Source organism: Bufo bufo, chromosome 3 (assembly GCF_905171765.1).
Source record: "Bufo bufo chromosome 3, aBufBuf1.1, whole genome shotgun sequence".
Lineage (NCBI taxonomy): Eukaryota > Metazoa > Chordata > Amphibia > Anura > Bufonidae > Bufo > Bufo bufo.
The window spans coordinates 124472774-124495048 of NC_053391.1; the positions used below are offsets into that span (position 1 = coordinate 124472774).

The 22275-nt window shown below is 44.3% G+C and overlaps 1 protein-coding gene across 1 annotated transcript in view; it reads right to left on the reverse strand.

The window, feature by feature from the left end:
* SCARF1 (scavenger receptor class F member 1) overlaps window positions 1-17510 on the reverse strand; it is a 50089-nt gene extending 32579 nt beyond the window's left edge. Inside the window, exons 1-2 of the mRNA XM_040423545.1 lie at window positions 17254-17510; window positions 6323-6384 (exon numbers count right to left, since the gene is read on the reverse strand). Coding sequence (XP_040279479.1) covers window positions 6323-6384; window positions 17254-17366 — 175 coding nt within the window. The 5' untranslated portion in view covers window positions 17367-17510. The remainder of the gene's footprint in view (window positions 1-6322; window positions 6385-17253) is intronic.
* Between the last annotated feature and the right edge of the window lie 4765 nt (window positions 17511-22275).

Genomic DNA, 22275 nt, shown 5'->3' on the forward strand with positions numbered 1-22275 from the left:
CAGTGGGTCTTGACCATGTAATATCGGAAGTGTATTATGCCTGCCAGTTTTATACTGACAGGCAGCAAGGCCGGCGTAAGCACCCGGCATACCCGGGCAAGTGCGAGGACCCACTGCACAGCTGATTATAATTGTGAAGCAGGGCAGTGGTGTGCTAAGGGGGGGGGGGCGGCCCGCTCTCAGGGGGTGCCAGAACAAAGAAGCAATAAGCACTTCCATCAATACTGATAGAAACGCTCATTGCTGGAGCGCAGGGAGCTGGGTCCTGTCACTCACCTTTCAGCTCCCCGCACTCCTCCCCTCCATCAGGCCAGCGGCGCCCTGAATGGTGAAGCAGGAAGACTTCTCCCAGCTTCACCATTCAGCCCGGAGGCACAGATCGCGCTGCCGTCATGTGTGGGTGGAGCCTGCAGCCCGGAAATCTTCATAAGCCTCGCCCACACCGTGCTGCAGAGTGATCTGTGCCTGCAGTGGAGAGAGGACTGTGAGCTTCAGGAACGAGACAAGGTAAGTAGTTACTGTGTTTTTTTTTTGTTTTGTTTTTTTCCAGAGGGGGCACAGAGGACTTTATTACTATGGAGGGGACACAGAGGACTTTAATACTATGGAGGGGGCACAGAGGACTTTATTACTATGGAGGGGGCACAGAGGGCTTTATTACTATGGAGGGGGCACAGAGGGCTTTATTACTATGGAGGGGGCACAGAGGGCTTTATTACAATGGAGGGAGCACAGAGGGCTTTATTACTATGGAAGGGCCATGAGGGCATTTCTACTATGGAGGGGGCACAGAGGGCATTTCTACTATGCAGGGGGCACAGAGGTCTTTATTACTATGGAGGGGGCACAGAGGACTTTATTACTATGGAGGGGGGCACAGAAAGCATTTCTACTTTGGAGGGGGGACCAAGGTCATTACTAATGTGAAGGGGGCACAATGGGAATTTCTACTAACACCCTAGGCATGCCACTGAAGCAGGGAACTATTCGCTCCCCACTCCACCATTGAGCTGCCAGCGCTCCACAGCAGCAGCAGCGCGATGTTCTTACACATCGTCCTGCTGATCTGTGTAGGAGGAGGAGTGGGGCAGGCGGGGAATCAGCCTCTGCGCCTCCTACACAGCAGCGCGATGTGTCACAGTATCCTGCTGCTGCTGATGGGGAGCGCAGATCATGGGAGGAGCCAGGTGATTGAGGCGAGGAGTATTTATTATTATTTTTTTTCACTTCCTGTGAAGGGGGCACATCTGGGCATAACCACTGTGAAGGGGGCACTGGGCACATATCTTGGCATATCCCCCATAAGAGGGCACATATCTTGGCATATCTACTGTGAAGGGGGCACACATCTTGGCATATCTACTGTGAGGGGGCACATATCTGTGAGTAGACCTGAGGGACTGAAACACTGTGTAGAAAATAAAAGTAGGCACATAAGGACTGATTCACATATATCCGCTCTGTAGCAGGCTCTGTGTAAGGTATTTCATCTACAATACATGCAGTTTCATTGCTGTAAGCGCCGTGCAAAATTCTACAAGGGGGCCCACTGAGACTTTATCGCCCAAGGGCCCACATGAACCTGGAGCCAGGCAGCCTATTATGCTAATATCAATGGCAGAGATGGGGTCCTTTTTTAGGCCCTGCATTGGTGTTGGGGGCGGGGGGGCGTTGCTGATGGGCTTCAGCAGGAACTTTCTTCTTCTGTAGACCACATAACAACTGTAACATCTAAAAGTTTAAAAACCCAGGCTCTGAGATTCCTCTGATCATAGCCATTAGAGCAGAAGCTTGGCTGTCATTAGACATCAGGGCTGACCTTAGGATAGATGGTACTCTGGACAGGACTCTCTATTACTGCCCTCCCAACCCACAGATACGCAAACGGCTTAGAGGCAGCAGTTTTTATTTGCACACTGTCTCTTTAAAGGGAACGTGTCGTCAAAAAATGACCTATGGTTGTAATCACGTTTTTATGTTAAACACATTTTTGATAGTTATTTTTAATTTTCCATGTCAATATTCATATTTAAACAAAAAACATAAAATCCTGCAGTTTGCGCACCGGCCACTAAGCCTAATAATAGGCAACACTTTTTGGTATGTGCAATCACTTTACTACAGTTATCTGCTTATCTGTCATTCTAATCCTGCCTGTAATTATATCACTTCTGTATATACATAAGGCAGGATCCACCATTCACAATAGGTGATTGTCAAAACTTATCTATTCTTCCCATGTACAATGACCTCTGCACAGGTCACAGAGCAAGCCTAGAAAACTCTCCCATAGAAGTCAATGAGGTCCCCTCCTGACCATTGTGTCTATGGCCCATGTGGTTGCCGTAAAGCAATTCTTTAAATGCTTTCCAAATGCTTTTAATAACAGCTCAGGCAAGATGGCTGCCCCCATAATAATGTTCAGGAAATAGAATTAAAAAAATCTATAAGCAGAAATTAAAAACAGATTAGAAAAAAGGATATGTGTTATCTGGTTTTCAAGGGGTTATCCCATGACTAATGTAAATAATGAAAATAAGACATCATATACACTGAACAAAAATATAAATGCAACACTTTCGGTTTTGCTCCCATTCTGCATGAGCTGAAGTCAAAGATCTGAAACATTTTCTACATACACAGAAGACGCATTACTCTCATTTTATTGTTGGCATTTTGAATGCACAGAGATACCGTGACGAGATCCTGAGGCCCATTGTTGTGCCATTCATCCACGACCATCACCTCATGTTGCAGCATGATAATGCACGGCCTCATATTGCAAGGATCTGTACACAATTCCTGGAAGCTGAAAACATCCCAGTTCTTGCATGGCCAGCATAGTCACCGGACATGTCACCCATTGAGCATGTTTGGGATGCTCTGGATCGGCGTATATGACAGCGTGTTCCAGTTCCTGCCAATATTCTGCAACTTCGCACAGCTATTAAAGAGGAGTGGACCAACATTCCACAGGCCACAATCAACAACCTGATCAACTCTATGCCACGGAGATGTGTTGCACTACATGTGGCAAATGGTGGCCACACCAGATACTGACTGGTTTTCTGACCCACCCCCAGTAAGGCAAAACTGTGCACATTTCAGAGTGGACTTTTATTGTGGGCAGTCTAAGGCACACCTGTGCAATATTTATCCTGTCTAATCAGCACCTTGATATGCCACACCTGTGAGGTGGGATGGATTATCTCGGCAAAGGAGAAGAAGTGCTCACTAACACAGATTTAAATAGATTTGTGAATATTTGAGAGTAATGGGTCTTTTGTGTATGTAGAAAATGTTTCAGATCTTTGAGTTCAGCTCATGAAAAATGGGAGCAAAACCGTAAGTGTTGCATTTATATTTTTGTTCAGTGTAGTACATGAGAGTCTCTTTCTAACAAAGCTAGAACCAGCCCTGTACCTCACATGGATACAGAGATCTCCCCATTCATTGCTCTGCTAGATTTATATCAAGCTGACAGCTCAAGGGGAGTGTCTTTTCTGCTGCAGCTCGGGGGGCGTGTCCATGCGCTACCTATCACAGCTCAGGAGGCAGTTGAAGGATGAAACTGAGCATGTGCGGCCATATCAGTTGAGCATGTGCGGCCATATCAGTGAGCCGGACAAAAAACAAAAAAACAGCCAGCAGGTGGAGCTGTACAGATACATTTTACTGAATTACTTAGTTGTCTATACTAAATTTGGAAATTCATGCAGTTTCAAAAGTCAGATCCAGGTGCTGGTTTGAAAACTGTAAAATATTATTCATAGGACAACCGCTTTAACTGGTAGAAAAAAAAACAAAAAACATTTTGGTGCCACATTTCCTTTAAGTGGCAATGGACAAGTATATCACTGTAACAGCTCAATTTCCCTCTGACTTGAGTTGCACCCAACTCCCTGGGCATTGTCATGTTCTCATTGGTCCCTTCAGAATGGCAGCATTGTAGATGTCTGTATCTGCAGTTATCACCGCAGCACAGTACCACACAATCTGAACAGGGGGAGAGTTCAGGGAGCTGTAAAAGAAAACTGGTATAGTTGCCTATAGTGACCAATCAGAATCCACCTTTTATTTTTCAGAGCTCCTGTGCAAAATGAAAGGTGGAATCTGATTGGTTGCTATGGGCAACTAAGTCAGTTTTGCTGTACACCAGTTTTGGTACATCTTCCCCACATTTTCTGACCCAGGGTGTGTTATCTCTGACTTCACAACCAATGAGCAGACTTTTATCTATTGCTACATTCCTTCCACGCTGCGCACAGTCTTTCACACAGTGTTGCTTACAGGCTGGTCGATCTTCGCTACAGGCCTGTCTTTTATTCAGGCCTTGGCTTCTTCCATGGTGCACAGACTAAGCAGCTTATCCCTCAGCTCCTCTGTGGCATTTAGATTCAGATGCCTAGCTATTCCCTGAGGTGTTGTACCCTTATTTCCACTACCAGTCACCTCCACTTATCTAGTTAGTTCTGACAGGACTCTTCATGGGATTATGGGTTACAGACTGGTATGCTTACCAGATAGGGCGGCCCCTAACGATGCCAGCTGATTTATTTTTTTTCTAAAATACCCCTCCGTTGCGGCGCTGTGTCCACCGCTGTTTTGGCGCCTGATATGTTAATTTAGAGTATCGGTACAGGGAGAAGGTGAGCTGTTTTTTTCTCCCACGTTACAGCCAGGGAGAAGGAGATGCCCATTGAGAAACCCGGTCGTCTCCTCCTATCTGTTCAGATACTCTAAATTAACATATGAGGTGGCAAAAACAGCGGGGGACACAGCGCCGGAATAGAGGGGTATTTTAGAAGAAAAAAAAGTGCTGGCATCTGTAGGGGCCGCCGTATCTGGTAGGCATACCAGTTTGTAACCCATAATACCATGAAAGGTCCTCTTTAATCTGCAGCAGCTGCACCAACTCTCCCCTGCCTGCTTCTGCCCATGAGGTCTGCAGAGCACGGCTATTTATGCATGGTCTTCCACTACATACCTAAAGACCATATGTTTAATATGTGATATAATCCCAAAGGTCTCCAAGCCAACAATGAAAAAATAACTGATCAGTAGATGTCAGGATAACCTATGCGGTTCCCAACAAAGAGTTACAATACACTCAATTACATAATACATTGTATACATTTACATTATACAGTGCATTGTATATACAGAGTTGTATTGGGGTTCCTTGTGTCCACCAGTGGAAATTATTCTCAGGTACCGAGCCCTGTTTCATTAAAGGGGTTCTACAGTTTGTTTTAACTGATGATCTATCCTCTGGATAGATCATCAGCATCTGATCGGCAGGGGTCCGACACCCGGGACCCCTGCCGATCAGCGGTTTGAGAAGGCAGTGGCGCTCCAGCACCACCGCGGCCTTCTCACTGTTTACTGCAGGGCCAGTGATGTCACGGCTAGTATCAACTGGCCTGGACGGGGCTAAGCTCCATTCTAGTGAACAGAGCTTAGCCGCGCCCAGGCCATTGATACTAGTCGTGACACCACTGGGCCTGTGGTAAACAGTGAGAAGGCCGCGGCGGTGCTGGAGCGCCACTGCCTTCTCAAACCGCTGATTGGCAGGGGTCCCGGGTGTCGGACCCCTGCCGATCAGATTCTGATGATCTATCCAGAGGATAGATCATCAGTTAAAACAAACTGCAGAACCCCTTTAATAAGTATAACATGCTTTGATTCAAAGAAATAGCCCATAGTGGCAAGTTATTGGCTCCAAAGGCAGCTCCAAATGTTTTTTTTTTCTCCTGAACCTTTGGAGCTCACTATGGTATCAGAGCATTGGCCAACTAGAGGATCCTCTGGTGGACCAGTCATCTGCTGGACATGAGAGAGATAGATAGCTAGATAACAGTTAGACGTGAGGCGCACTCTATGATCCATTTCTAACATATGCCTATCTAGTAGCTGATAGCTGATCTTGGACCCATTTCATATTGTGTCGACAGGATCCATTTGGTGAGAAGTTTTCAGTCTGGGAGGCAATTAAAAGGGTTTTCGACAGTTTAAATAACAGCAGATTGTCAGCTTCATATGCAAATGAGACATTACAGCATTCAATGGCATCACAAAGATGACATCACAATGATGGCCCTTGTATAAGAACACCAGACACTATTGGGGCAGTTCATTCCTTTGCCGGAGGCGACCTGAGTGGTCAGAGACTACAGTAGGTATCTACAGAGGGTCTCCAGCTTCCTCTATGCTCACAGGACATGCTGGGAGGAACCATTATTGGGGATAGAGAGATAATAGATCGATATCGATATGAGGTAGACAGTTGTCCTGTCAACTTTCTAGGATGATTATAGCTTACCAGCTGTGCACTCTCTCCCTTCCTGTTTCCAGCCTGGGCAGCACACCAGCCCCCTGGTGACACTAAAGGAAAAGGAAAAGCAGGAAGTTGATTAGTTTCACCATTTTCTTTTGATGACATCCTGAAATCAACACTAGGCAGATGATGTGCAAACTGTGTAAAGCATCTTCCCTAATTCAGTTACTTCTCAACAACTTACATATCAAGATCTTGCCAAAGCGTAAAGGTGTTGTCCAGGATAGGTCATCAATATCAGATTGTCACCTGCAGCCCCACCGATCAACCTTTTTTTTTCTTGTAGCTCTGGCACTAGAAGTTGGCGCCAGCACTACAGAGCTACATCCACTGTGTGGTGGACAGAGCTGATCCAATTGAAGTGAATGGGAGCAGCACTGCGATTACCAGCACCGGAGCTGCAAGAAAACAGCCAACTGGTGGGGGTGCACCCCCGCTGATCTGATATGGATGGTTTATGATAAAGATAGACCAATAATATCAAAGTCCTGAACAACCCCTTTGAATTTCACACTGAGCACTATTCAAAGATTCAGTTGTTGAACTTGCCTATGTTTTGGCAACAGGTTTAGACTTTTGTCAGGACTTAACTGTACATGATATTATAAAGTGTAATGTCCAAGGGGAACTCATTCTGCTATATACGTAAATAGAAACTTAAAACGAAAAATGTTGTTCTTCTAAGATATAATCTGGGTGTTGGTAAAGGAAGATGCAACGTGCAAGAAAATGGAAAGACAGATGACATGATTAGGGTTAATCTAAATACGTCCTTCAGTGTTACCTCCTTAACACAAGGAGAAGTAGTGCAGTATCAACTTAAAACCACTAATATGCTTATTAATGACTCTGTAGAAGGCTTACAGTAGTAAGTATAATTTTAACCCCTTAGTGACCAGCTTGTTTTGGGCCTTACTGACCAAGTAAGTAAGTTTTTCTTCCATTGTCATCGTCTCGTTCCAAGAGCTATAACTTTTTTATTTTTCCGTCTATATAGCTTTATGAGGGCTTGTTTTTTTGCGGGACAAGTTGTAGTTTTTACCCCATTTTGGGGTACACATAACTTTCTGATTAACTTTTATTAACTCTTTCTGGGAGGGAGATGGGAAAAACAGCAATACTGCCACTGCGTTTTTACGTTATAAATTCTATGGCGTTCATTTTTAGGTATAAATAACATAATATCTCTATTCTCTAGGTCACTGCGATTACAGTGATATCAAATACATATAGTTTTTTTTCCGTTTTACAACTTTTTTGCAATAAAACCCCCTTTTTTTTAAAGAAAAAAATTATTTTGCATTGCCGCTTCCCAAGACCCATAACTTTTACTTTCTATGGAGTTGTATGCGGGTTTGATTTTTACGGGATGACTTGTATTTTTTATTGGTATCATTTTGGAGAAAATTGTGCTTTTTGATCACTTGTTATTAGCAATTCTGTATATTTTTTTCTTCTTCTTTTTTTTTTTACGGAATTCAACATAGGGAATCATTTGGGGCAGATTTTTTTTTTTTGCAATTTTTTTTTTTCTTTGAAAAGCGTATTTTCAATGGAAAAAAAAAACTTTCTTTTTTTAATGGGATTTTTTTATTAAATAAATTATTTTTTTTGTTTTACAGTTTTTTTTACCATTTAATATATAACAGACAGCTTTTTGATTGCTTTTAAAATGCAATACACTATCACTATCCCAATGATTTTAATACAGGGAAGGGGGGGAGTTACACTGCCTACCAATGATTTTAATACCGAGAGGGGGGTGCACTGCCCACCAATGATTTTAATACTGAGGGGGGGAGGGTGCACTGCCCACCAATGATTTTAATACTGAGGGGGGAGGGTGCACTGCCCACCAATGATTTTAATACCGAGGGGGGGAGGGTGCACTGCCCACCAATGATTTTAATACCGAGGGGGGGAGGGTGCACTGCCCACCAATGATTTTAATACAGAGGGGGGGTGCACTGCCCACCAATGATTTTAATACAGAGGGGGGGGTGCACTGCCCACCAATGATTTTAATACCGAGGTGGGGGAGGGTGCACTGCCCACCAATGATTTTAATACTGGGGAGGGTGCACTGGGGGCTGATGGAGATGGTACTGGGGGTTGGTGAGAGGCACTGGGGGCGGATGGAGAGGGTACTTGGGGCTGATGGAAAGGCACTGGGGGCTGGTGAGAGGCACTGGGGGCTGATGGAGAGGGTACTGGGGGCTGGTGAGAGGCACTGGGGGCTGATGGAGAGGCACTGGGGGCTGATGGAGATGCACTGGGGGCTGGTGAGAGGCACTGGGGGTGATGGAGAGGCACTGGGGGCTGATGGAGAGGCACTGGGGGCTGGTGAGAGGCACTGGGGGCTGATGGAGAGGCACTGGGGCTGGTGAGAGGCACTGGGGGCTGATAGAGAGGCACTGGGGGCTGGTGAGAGGCACTGGGGGCTGATGGAGAGGCACTGGGGGCTGATGGAGAGGCTACTGGGGGCTGCTATTAGGCTACTGAGGGCTGCTATGAGGCATGGGGCTCTTATCTGAGGTCTGATTGGGGGTCATTCATATTGGGGTCTGAGCTGAGGTGTGATCTAAGGTCTTATTAACATTGGGGATCTTATTGGGGCTGTCAGCTGAGGTCTGATTAACATTGGGGTCTGATTGGTGGTCTGACCTGAGGTGTAATGAATTTTTTTTTTTCCGGAGCAGCTTGGAGAAAAAAGGTCTCACAGTCTCCCACACTCCTTCTGCCCGGCCAAGCCTGTCAGCACCCCTTAGGCCAAGCCAGCCAGCACCCCTTAGGCCAAGCCTGTCAGCACCCCTGAGGCCAAGCCAGCCAGCACCCCTGAGGCCAAGCCAGCCAGCACCCCTGAGGCCAAGCCAGCCAGCACCCCTGTGGCCAAGCCTGCCAGTACCCCTGAGGCCAAGCCTGCCAGCACCCCTGGCTTCAGAACTGTAAGTAAATTATATATAAGGGGAGCTTATAATATGAAAGAGACAAATTATGTCAGAGCGGCTCTTCACCTACACGTGTATCAGCACTACATATATACCCTTACTCTCCCTAATACCCAAACTACACAAGATACATATCCCTACCCTCTGTCTAATACACATACACACCCCACGATATGTACTTTCACCTTTTTGTGTTACAGACCCCTGTACAATTTAACAATCTTCTTTAATACACAGACATTTAGATTCATACATTTCCTACACTGACACAAATGCGTTGCCAGTGACCAACTGTCTGTGCTCAGTCCTACACGTAACCGTCGCAAGTGCATGAGGAGCTGCGGATGTGGCGGCGAGGTCCGAGAGGTATGTGGGGGTGGGAGATCTGGGAGGGGGGGGCGCATAAATTTTTTTTGCTATGGGGCCCAGTCATTTCTGGCTACGCTCCTGCATGTGAGAGCTGGGTCCCCGCTCCCCGCTGCATGGAGGACCCGTGCAGCGCTTAGACTGAGCCTAAGGCCCCTTAGTGACCGCAGTAAAAACACGTATGGGTGGTCACTAAGGAGTTAATATTTGCAGATGTTACCAAGCTCTGAGAGGTAATCAATACAGAGGAGGGTAATGTAATATCACAGAGAGATCTCGGTAAGCTGGAGTCTTGGGTTAAGAAATGGCAAATTCAGTTTAATATGAATAAATGTGGGGTTATGCACATGGGCAAAGAAAACAAATTCTACAATGATCTATTAGAAAAACATAAGGTAACACTGCCATTAAGACCTGGGGATATTGGGTATACTTAAAAGGGTTTTCCGAGATTTAAATACTAATGACCTATCCTCTTCCGTATCTGATTGGTGGGGGTCCGACAACCAGGACCCCTGCCGCTCAGCTGTTTGAGAAGGCACCATTGCTTCTGTGAGCACCATGGCCTTTTCCTTGCTCACCAAGCACAGTGCCGTACATTGTATAGCAACTGTGCTTGGTATCGCAGCTAGTCCCATTAACTGCTATGGAGCTGAGCTACACCTAGGTCATGTGACGGATGAACGTGTCGTCACTCGGCCTTGGGAAGGCTGCAGAGGATAGGTCATCTTTAACTTTGGCAACCAATGTCAGGTAGCTGCTGCCAAGGCAAATAACGTAATTGGATGCATAGAAAGAGGCATAGATAGTCATGACAAGTTTTTCCTCTTACAAATCACTAGTCAGACCACATAACAAGAGCGGGTGCAGAGGAGAGAGACCAAGCTAATTAAGAGTGGATTGCTGTTCAAAGACAAGTCATCAGACTTAGGAACGGTGTAATTATAGTCTACAAAAATATGAAAGCACAGATCTTTGTGATGAGCTTTTCATACCTAGACCTGTAACTATGAGGCTATGGATCTCTCCACCACTGGATGCTGTGATAGTTGATTCACTGAACAATTATTAACAACTTCCATTGTTATCAATGGTAACTGTTTACATTCCAATGCACTAAACTGCCCCTAGTGGTGGCTGCAGACAGACAGTTTTAGATTATACTGTGTGGAAGGAAGCAGATTTATCATTGCATTTATACCAGCTGTCTAGTGTAAGAAAAATGGTGTTCAGAGTGAGTGCCATATTTATGAAGCACCAGTTCCACATTTTCTGACACAGAAGTTGTGTGTGTTTTATCATAATTATATTCTCATTAAAAATGTAATGCCACACCATGCAGCAGTGTCAATGCTGACGTTAGCAGTTCACGCTGCCGACTAGAACCTCCAGGCTTTACTTGAGGACAATCGGAGTAGTTCTTTCTGGAAAATCTATAACAGGTGCAGGAGCTTTGCAGGTTTCTTCCTCTCCTCTCTGAGGTTACTCACGAACTCCCCCTCTTGGCAGGGAGCAGTTCCAGCCCACTCTTAAGAGGGGAGGAAAAGGGTTGTTCCCTGCCAACCTTTGCCATCCATTACTTAACTGGAATATATGGCCAAATAACAATAACATACACAATGCACAACAATATACAATTTGTAGTACCCCTCCTAGGTCTGGGGTAGTACAGATATAGTAGATACGTAATAGGTACAGTCAGCAGTCGGCAGCATCACTTGCAGAAGGCCTCATACATACTGGCTTGGCTCCTTCTCTCATCACTCTTCAGTGTTCCTCAAGAGTAGAATGACCTATGATTCCCACCCTCTGCACTAGCCAGTCAGAAAGGACCTTCTGCTCCCAGTTCTTCAAGAGGTTATTTCACTCCAGCAAATGGCATTTATCATCACGATACATTAGTAGGTGCCTTGTATTAACTTTATCTACATGATAAATCCCATTTACTGAATTGAGACAATGCCTTTAAAGAATGTCTGTCTGTTGCTTTTCTATGAAGCAATCATTATAGAATCCTAACATGAATATTGTTTCTTTTGCACTAAGAGACTATCAATTTCTTTATGCTAGCTTAGGCTACTTTCACACTCGCGTTTGGTTCGGATCCGTCATGGATCTGCACAAACGCTTCCGTTCAGATAATACAACCGCATGCATCCGTTCAGAACGGATCTGTTTGTATTATCTGTTACATAGCCAAACAGATCTGTCTTGAAAACCACTGAAAGTCAATGGGGGACCGATCCATTTTTTATTGTGCCATATTGTGTCAGTGAAAATAGATCCATCCCCATTGACTTACATTGTGTGTCAGGACTTATCCGTTTGCCTCCACATCGTCAGACGGACACAAAAATGCTGCAAGCAGCGTTTTGGTGTCCATCTCCAAAGCGGAATGGAGGCGGAACGGAGGCAAACTGATGCATTCTGAGCGGATCCTTTTCCATTCAGAATGCATTAGGGCAAAACTGATCCGTTTTGGACCGCTTGTGTGAGCCCTGAAACGGGTCTCACAAACAGAAACCAAAACGCCAGATTGAAAGTAGCCTTAGGCCTCTTTCACACGGGCGTTGCGGGAAAATGTGCGGGTGCGTTACGGGAACACCCGCGATTTTTCTGCGCGAGTGCAAAACATTGTAATGCGTTTTGCACTCTCGTGAGAAAAATCGCGCATGTTTGGTACCCACTGTGAGGCAGTGACAGGCCTCATATATCAGGGAAGATATGTGTCTCCTAGAATGGTGCAGGAAACCTATTAGAGGAGATGCATATCATGGTTTGCTGTGTTCCACCTGAGACGTGTCACCAAGGTGCCCAGCCTTGGTGGAGTAAAAGCCAGGAGCTAGTGTGTCCACTAGGATAGATAGTGGAGCTGTTGGTACTTAGTATAGCTGGTATCAGCTAATCCAGGCCTGGCTTTATTGGGAATAAGCAAAGAGCAGGGTGGGTGCTTATTCCACACGATCCACTCTGGGTTTCACAGGTGGCCCATGTCCACGGTTCTGATTCAAAAGTCAGCAGCAGAAGCAGGGTGTCTGAGAGAGAGGCTTCCAGATCAGAGCACAAGGCATGGGTGAAGCAACACTGGCCTGAGTACAGATCTAAGGGAGACCCGAGCCTGTATCCCTCTGTACCTGACCCAGCTGTGCTGCGCTGTAAGTTGGCTGGAATTATCAATAAACCGGATTTAAGTGAATTTGTTATGTCCCTTCCTTTCTTCAACACTGGTCGTAGGAGCTGACAGCTTTACAGTACACTGCCATGGAATTAATGGTAAAAAAATAATAGTAATAATAATCTGCTAATGTGGGGGTCTTGCCCAAGCTCAAACCGCTTTTTAAGCAGCTGACTGTTCAACCATGTCATCTGATATCAGGTCATGTCAGCTGATCCTTCAGACTCATTCACTTGAAAGTAGCTGAAAATGTCATAAGTAGACACTATATCATTAGCGAATATTCACAAGGTAATAATAAACTAATAGTGATTATTACTGTTTATAACCCACAGTTTTGTGAGAGATACTTCAGGCCCAACAGTGACATGTTGCTTGGGGGATCACCACTGAGACCAGTTATTGGCTGCAGTGGTGCATGTAACCCCATCTGTGCACTGACCGGATATAGACAAGCCAGAGAAGGGAAGATCACCAAACGGAGCCAGGGTGCAGGACCAGGATTGAGGAGCAGGTGAGTACAATTCTTTGCTTTGGTACCTCACGCTAGGGGTCATACTTTAAAAAGGACCCAATCCTGGAATACTTCTTTAAGCTCTGGACAGAGAACATTTTCTGAAAGGGTATTTAACCTCTTTGCAACCCCTGTAATAGTACGCCAGCCGGGCAATAGAGGTGTATGGAGAAGAGTCATCAGCTGATCCCACTCCATATGCGGTGAACTTTGGCTGTATAATACAGCTGGCACTCAGCCACAATGACCTGGATCTGTGATAACTCTGATCCCGGTCAATAGCGACTGCAGCATCTGAGTGGTTAGACAGAGAGAGGGGTATCCATTTGTCCTTTGATTTGAGCCCCCGCAACGAAATCACGAGGCTCCAACCTGTTGCTATGACAGCCTGGGGCGTTATTAAGGCTCTCGGGCCGAACATAGTGAGCTGCCTGCAAAGCCATGCCCGAAGCATTGCCTGACAGGCAGCTAGTGAAAATTACATAGACTGCAATAGTTTTCTATTGCTCTATATGGTAAAAGAGATCAGATGACATATTCAAGTCCCCCAAAGGGGCTAAAGATTACAGTAAACAATGTTGTAAAAAAAAAAATTCAAATCACCTTCTATTTCCTAAATATAAAAAATAAACATAATGGGTATCGCTGTGTCTCAAAATGTTTAAAGTATTAAATTATAACAATATTTTTCCTGCGCAGTGAATGCTGTAATGGAGAAAAAAAATGAATGATTTGCCATTTTTTTGGTCACTTTGCCCTTTCCAAAAAATGGAATAAAAAGTGAACAAAAAGTTATATGTAACCTATTAAAAACTAGAGTGCATCCATCATTAAAAAAAACTACATAAACTTGGTATTACCATGATTATACTGACCGGCAAAATAAACTCATCATGTCCTTTTTAGTGTATCGTTAACGCCATAAAAACAAAACCCTCAAAAACCATGACAGAAATGCATTTTTTAAATTTCACGTTACAAATATTGAAATGGCACCATGTAAAGGGTTTCTACCACCACATTTTGACCTAATTAGCTGTCAGACACTAGCGATCTGCTAGTGTCTGCTGTACCTAACCATGCTATTGTAATCCCTTTCTCTGCAGCGGTTACCCTAAAAAACATAGTTTTATTGGTATGCAAATGAGCCTCTAGGTGCTATGGGGGCGTCTTTTCAGCACCTAGAGGCTCCGTCCACTCACCATTTCTGCCGCCCAGCGCGCTCCAGCCCGCCCCTCTCCTCTAGATTGACAGCCTACTCGCGCATGCGCCGTGTGCTTCTGTATTCGGTGCAGTGACTGTTGGACTGCTCCCTGCGCCGTAATCGGCGCAGGCGCAGTGAAGATGCCGGCGCAGGGAGACAGTCACTGCGCCGAATACAGAAGCACACGGCGCAGGCGCGAGTAGGCTGTCAATCTAGAAGAGAGGGGCGGGCTGGAGCGCGCTGGACGGCAGAAATGGTGAGTGGACGGAGCCTCTAGGTGCTGAAAAGACGCCCCCATAGCACCTAGAGGCTCATTTGCATACCAATAAAACTATGTTTTTTAGGGTAACCGCTGCAGAGAAAGGGATTACAATAGCATGGTTAGGTAGAGCAGACACTAGCAGATCGCTAATGTGTGACAGCTAATTAGGTCAAAATGTGGTGGTAGAAACCCTTTAAATATACAACTTGTCCCGCAAAAAAAATAAAAATAAAATAAGAAAGTTATGGATGTTGGAAGGAAAGAAAAAAGCGAAAATGCAAAAACAAAAAATTGGCCAGGTCCAGCAGATGTGGTTGGGAAATCTACAATAAGTGAATTTAAACATGCCTGAGAAAAACATGTCTATCCTAAGATAGGAAATAAATAAGATAAGGGCAGACCAGATGGACCAGGTGATCTTTTTCTGCTGTCAATCTTCTGTTTCTATGGCGCCAATTTTATCAGAAGTAACACACAAAGCATGACAACTATTTTATATCTAGTGCAACAACATCTAATTACTGAGTTTATTAAACAAATGAAAGGTACTTGTAGATACTTTTTTAACTTTGCCATGGTTTACAACGAATGGTGAGGCCCCGGAATCTGGTTAGTAAGGCCCCAGTGGAAGAAGTTTGGGAAGCCCTGATGAACAGCAACACTATTGACTTTAGTAGTTGTCTTAAACAATACTGACTTCCTTTCAGGACACCTACTTGATGTTGAGGAAGAGGTTTTCTCATGGACAGTATTTTTATTCAATGTCTACATCTATGCTTATGAATGTTGGTTTTACAGCTGAATTGTATATTGAGCAGTCTCTGAAATCTGAGAGTCTAGTAATGGATTTCCCTATTGTTGGAAAGGAAATGTGGTTGAACACAAACAGGATGTGAGTCCAAGTGTATACAATCTATGCTATAAGTTTGTGTTTTTACTTATGGAGATATTGGCATTTTTATATTTTGTTTTGGTGGACATTTTATCAAAAGTGACAAATTGAAGTGCGGCCATAAATTATCTCAGCAACTGTAGACTGACTATCATTGTGTCTTCATGTCGAATCAAAAACAGAGTCACAGTTTTATCAACAGTTCCTGGGAAGCTAGTAAAAAAGTGAGACCCAATATGGCTGCACTTCCTGTTGTCACCTGTGCAAAAGTGGCTACCAGAGCAGAAAAGAAAGATTCTGACACCCCTTAAAGGGGTTGTTCACCCCTGGGGGGGCCTCTTGGGTAGACCTCTCACTTGTGGCCATACCTGCAGAGGGAATCGTACGTACCTGACTTCTTGGTTCCGGCTCAACCTGGGCCGCTGCAGTTTTCAGGTCTCCCCGCTTCAACATCCGGTTTGACATGGCCAATGACTGGCTGCAGCAGTGACGTGCCCCATGCATCATGTCACTGGGTCACATCACATATCAGAGACACTTCACTGTCTTAGCAAGTCATTGGCTGGAGTGCCCATGTGACCCGCATCAAACGAGATGCTGACGCAGGGAGACCTGAGAGTTTTCATGGCCCAGGGGGAAAAAAGGAGACTGAACCAAGCAGTGAATTTCCTCTGCAGGTCTGACCATGCTGGGGGGTCTGCCTGAGAGGCCCTCAAAGTTGAACAACCCCATTAAAGCTCGTCTGGGCTCCCTCAATGTCAACATCCGGTTATACATCACCGCAGCCAATCACCAGCTGCGGCGGTGACTGGCTCCCCTTACATCATGAAAAATGGTGATCTGGTTTCCACCATGGCTAGTGATTGGCTGTGGAGATGTCAAACCGGATGTTGATATCAAGGGAGCCCAGTGGAGCATTGCAGGCCTGGAGGAGAAGAAGCAGGGATCCAGCGCCGGGAAGCAGGTAAGTCGTCCTCCATTTCCTTTAGAGTCTGGCTGAGTAGGGGGTTTGCTAAACCCCCCATTCTTTCATAACCCCTTTAAAGTCAGTCAAAAACATCCCCAAAAGCTTAGGTCCTAATTTGTAAAAGAATCTAAGAAACACTGGAGTTACTAAAAATTACTGAAGTCTGGTCTATGGTCTAATTTGACCTAATTTGCAAACAGGTTTCCACATAGTACTAACCTATTAAGAATTTTTAACATTTTGCCTTTTGGGTATTTTTACAATTGTTAGAAACAATCACTGAAGGGTCAACTATTGATGAAATATATTTATTATATACAGCATAGGGCAGTATAATATGCACCTGACATGACGTTCTCCTCTGGAATGCCCCTTCAGATTCATTACATAGTGTAATATTATAACAAGCCACGGTAGCAGATATAGTTATTTTTATATACAGCTCCACTATTGCTCCCCAGCATTTTCCTATTACTACAGCCTGATAACCTGTGAGTACCATAGGACTGCAGTGATATTATATCAGAAGTCATGTTCTGAGCCGGAGAAGCCGGAGAATTATGTCTAGTATCTAACATGCTTGCTTACCTGTCAGATGTGCAGACATTTTTTCCAGCAGGATCCAGGTCCTGAGAGTTCAGTCTTGGAAGCCAGGTCCACATTATCAGCATCAGTTTCAGCCTTCTGCTATAACTGGTCATTTTCCTTGTACTGCTTCATGGAATAAGTGAAAAGCCAGGAGAAGAAGATCCTAGAGAGGCTGGTAGACAAGCAAGGAGCGCCTATGGAATGCCTCCATCATAGTCACAGGCTGTGACTAAGAGTGAACTCTTCTCTGCAGTATCCATCCCAGTGTGAATGCCCTCTCATTGGGATCAAGTTCCTTCTTGATTTTTTTTTCCTGAGGAAGTAAAGGAGGGGACGCAGAATTCCTGCTATTGAATCCATTTACTGGGAGGGGTAAAAGTGACACAGGATTTGAAGTGCAATAAAATGTAAATGCCAAAACATAGCAACAGATATACAGGTGAAACTCGAAAAATTAGAATATCGTGCAAAGTTCATTCATTTCAGTAATGCAACTTAAAAGGTGAAACTAACATATGAGATAGACTCAGTACATGCAAAGCGAGATATTTCAAGCCTGTATTTGTTATAATTTGGATGATTATGGCTTACAGCTTATGAAATCCCAAAGTCACAATTTTGAGGTACCCTTTGCTCAGGGGGTATGGATTAATTAGCTGACTAGAGTGTGACTCTTTGAGCCTAGAATATTGAACCTTTTCACAAAATTCTAATTTTAAGCTGCAATAATGCAATTCCTTTTAATTTGCATTACTGAAATAAATGGACTTTTGCAAAATATTCAAATTTTTCAAGTTTCACCTGTAGATATTTGGGTTAAGTGTAACTGAGCATTTTTAGGTACACTTATATGAGGGGTCATGTATGAAGACTTGTTTAAGGGATCACAGAAGGACAAGTTGTTTGGGAGATATATATATACACTGCTCAAAAAAATAAAGGGAACACTTAAACAACACAATGTAACTCCAAGTCAATCACACTTCTGTGAAATCAAACTGTCCACTTAGGAAGCAACACTGAGTGACAATCAATTTCACATGCTGTTGTGCAAATGGGATAGACAACAGGTGGAAATTATAGGCAATTAGCAAGATACCCCCAATAAAGGAGTGGTTCTGCAGGTGGTGACCACAGACCACTTCGCAGTTCCTATGCTTCCTGGCTGATGTTATGGTCACTTTTGAATGCTGGCGGTGCTTTCACTCTAGTGGTAGCATGAGACGGAGTCTACAACCCACACAAGTGGCTCAGGTAGTGCAGCTTATCCAGGATGGCACATCAATGCGAGCTGTGGCAAGAAGGTTTGCTGTGTCTGTCAGCGTAGAGTCCAGAGCATGGAGGCGCTACCAGGAGACAGGCCAGTACATCAGGAGAGGTGGAGGAGGCCGTAGGAGGTCAACAACCCAGCAGCAGGACCGATACCTCCGCCTTTGTGCAAGGAGGAACAGGAGGAGCACTGCCAGAGCCCTGCAAAATGACCTACAGCAGGCCACAAATGTGCATGTGTCTGCTCAAATGGTCAGAAACAGACTCCATGAGGGTGATATGAGGGCCCGACGTCCACAGGTGGGGGTTGTGCTTACAGCCCAACACCGTGCAGGACGTTTGGCATTTGCCAGAGAACACCAAGATTGGCAAATTCGCCACTGGCGCACTGTGCTCTTCACAGATGAAAGCAGGTTCACACTGAGCACATGTGACAGACGTGACAGAGTCTGGAGACACCGTGGAGAACGTTCTGCTGCCTGCAACATCCTCCAGCATGACCGGTTTGACATTGGGTCAGTAATGGTGTGGGGTGGCATTTCTTTGGAGGGCCGCACAGCCCTCCATGTGCTCGCCAGAGGTAGCCTGACTGCCATTAGGTACCGAGATGAGATCCTCAGACCCCTTGTGAGACCATATGCTGGTGTGGTTGGCCCTGGGTTCCTCCTAATGCAAGACAATGCTAGACCTCATGTGGCTGGAGTGTGTCAGCAGTTCCTGCAAGACAAAGGCATTGATGCTATGGACTGGCCCGCCCGTTCCCCAGACCTGAATCCAATTGAGCACATCTGGGACATCATGTCTCGCTCTATCCACCAACGTCACGTTGCACCACAGACTGTCCAGGAGTTGGCAGATGCTTTAGTCCAGGTCTGGGAGGAGATCCCTCAGGAGACCGTCCGCCACATCATCAGGAGCATGCACAGGCGTTGTAAGGAGGTCATACAGGCACGTGGAGGCCACACACACTACTGAGCCTCATTTTGACTCGTTTTAAGGACATTACATCAAAGTTGGATCAGCCTGTAGTGTGTTTTTCCACTTTAATTTTGAGTGTGACTCCAAATCCAGACCTCCATGGGTTGAAAAATTTGATTTCCATTTTTTCATTTTTGTGTGATTTTGTTGTCAGCACATTCAACTATGTAAAGAACAAAGTATTTCACAAGAATATTTAATAAATTCAGATCTAGGATGTGTTATTTTTGTGTTCCCTTTATTTTTTTGAGCAGTGTATGTATATATATATATATATATATATACAGTACAGACCAAAAGTTTGGACACACCTTCTCATTCAAAGAGTTTTCTTTATTTTCATGACTATGAAGGCATCAAAACTATGCACATGTGGAATTATATACATAACAAACAAGTGTGAAACAACTGAAAATATGTCATATTCTAGGTTCTTCAAAGTAGCCACCTTTTGCTTTGATTACTGCTTTGCACACTCTTGGCATTCTCTTGATGAGCTTCAAGAGGTAGTCCCCTGAAATGGTCTTCCAACAGTCTTGAAGGAGTTCCCAGAGATGCTTAGCACTTGTTGGCCCTTTTGCCTTCACTCTGCGGTCCAGCTCACCCCAAACCATCTCGATTGGGTTCAGGTCCGGTGACTGTGGAGGCCAGGTCATCTGGCGCAGCACCCCATCACTCTCCTTCATGGTCAAATAGCCATTACTTTCAAAGTTTTCCCAATTTTTCGGCTGACTGACCTTCATTTCTTAAAGTAATGATGGCCACTCGTTTTTTTTTACTTAGCTGCTTTTTTCTTGCCATAATACAAATTCTAACAGTCTATTCAGTAGGACTATCAGCTGTGTATCCACCTGACTTCTCCTCAACGCAACTGATGGTCCCAACCCCATTTATAAGGCAAGAAATCCCACTTATTAAACCTGACAGGGCACACCTGTGAAGTGAAAACCATTTCAAGAGAATGCCAAGAGTGTGCAAAGCAGTAATCAAAGCAAAAGGTGGCTACTTTGAAGAATCTAGAATATGACATATTTTCAGTTGTTTCACAGTTGTTTGTTATGTATATAATTCCACATGTGTTAATTCATAGTTTTGATGCCTTCAGTGTAAATCTACAATTTTCACAGTCATGAAAATAAAGAAAACTCTTTGAATGAGAAGGTGTGTCCAAACTTTTGGTCTGTACTGTATATATATATATATATATATATATATAGACAAGATAAGGTACATAAGCAGCACACACGTGCCAGGTGCAAAAACGGGTCCTTTTATTACACCATATGCAACGTTTCAGCTCATCTCGTTGGAGCCTTTGTCAAGCAGTAGAAACAGTGCTCTATACAAGTTTATATAGGTGAATTCAATAGATACATAATTGTTACCAAATAAAATCAATTTTTAAATAACCATGATTATTAAGAAAGGATATATGAATAAATATTTTTACAATTTCATGTATTAGTCTCCAAACAATAACTTTTGAGAATCCGTTATTAAATTCATGTGTATATTTGATACATGCGTGATATTGTATAATACATGTTTATGTGCAATTAATAAACATATTGTGTACACATGTGAATTTAGTAAACATTAGTGAATTAATTGTGACACATTGAAAATTAATGATCGTGGTGCGCTCACCCTATTTATCCGGACTCCATGTGGCCTAAGTTCGGCGTATCGTAAGTACAACTGCGCCTGCGTCGGCACAGTGTAAATCCCGCAAGATCATCGCATCGTTTGCGTGCTTACGCAAACGGAGCGGTACGATGTCACTCGCTGGAAGTTACAATAAAGTTTGCTGTTGTTAAGTCCTGCAGTGCGCATTTCTGTGTGGCATCCATGTATTCTACGGGTAGCCATGACTACCAAGTAAACAACTGGTTCCGTAAGTGATAACTAACAGTATTTTATAAGGGATTAATAACATAGTTCACTATGTAGGGTCTGGATGCTGCAGGAAGGCTCCCAGTCCCAAGTTAAATTAGGATCCTTGCCTTAACCCTTTAGGGGCTGCAGATGGGGGCACGCTAATTTCTCCACTCTCCATTCCATGCATCCCCATACCAACAAGTGAAGGGGAGTACAGGAAAAACCATCCGAGTTAATCCCAAGAGGGGTAAGGATCCCCTCCAGTTATCGAAAAGAAAGGCCGGCGGCACATTTAAGTGTCGTCCGCCCTCCAAGTCGAATTGAGGGAGAAACCAAGGACTATCATTAGGGGTGTGTGAAACCAATTGCAGACCTGCAATTACAGGCACAGTGATTAACAGGTTCAACAAACATTAGTATTGTTAGGACAAAACTATTTTTGTTATAGACCCACATGGAGGACTTCATAATAGGTGGCGTCTTCACGATCATTCTCTGTAGTTTCTTCAAGTTTTCCTAGGATAAAACAAAAACAAAAGAAATTAAGGATAAAGGATTGAAAAAGGGGTGAAACATCAGACGGATCCGCTCCGAACGCTAGTGTGAAAGTAGCCTAAATGGTATATCCAATAAAGTTCCCGTTTCTTTTCCCGGATACTATACCTATGTTGCTTGAGTCTGGTCTTTACATCCTATGTAGTTTCCCCAACATAGTAGAGGTGGCATGGGCATTCAAGTAAATAAATAAAGTATGATGAATCGCATGTTAAGTAATGTTTAATCCTGATCTCAACCCCTGTATCTGGATGTGTAAAAGTAGGACCTCTCAACATTAGTGCACAATTTACACAGTTATGGCAGGGGAAACTACCTGTTCTGGTTGAACCAAAATATGAA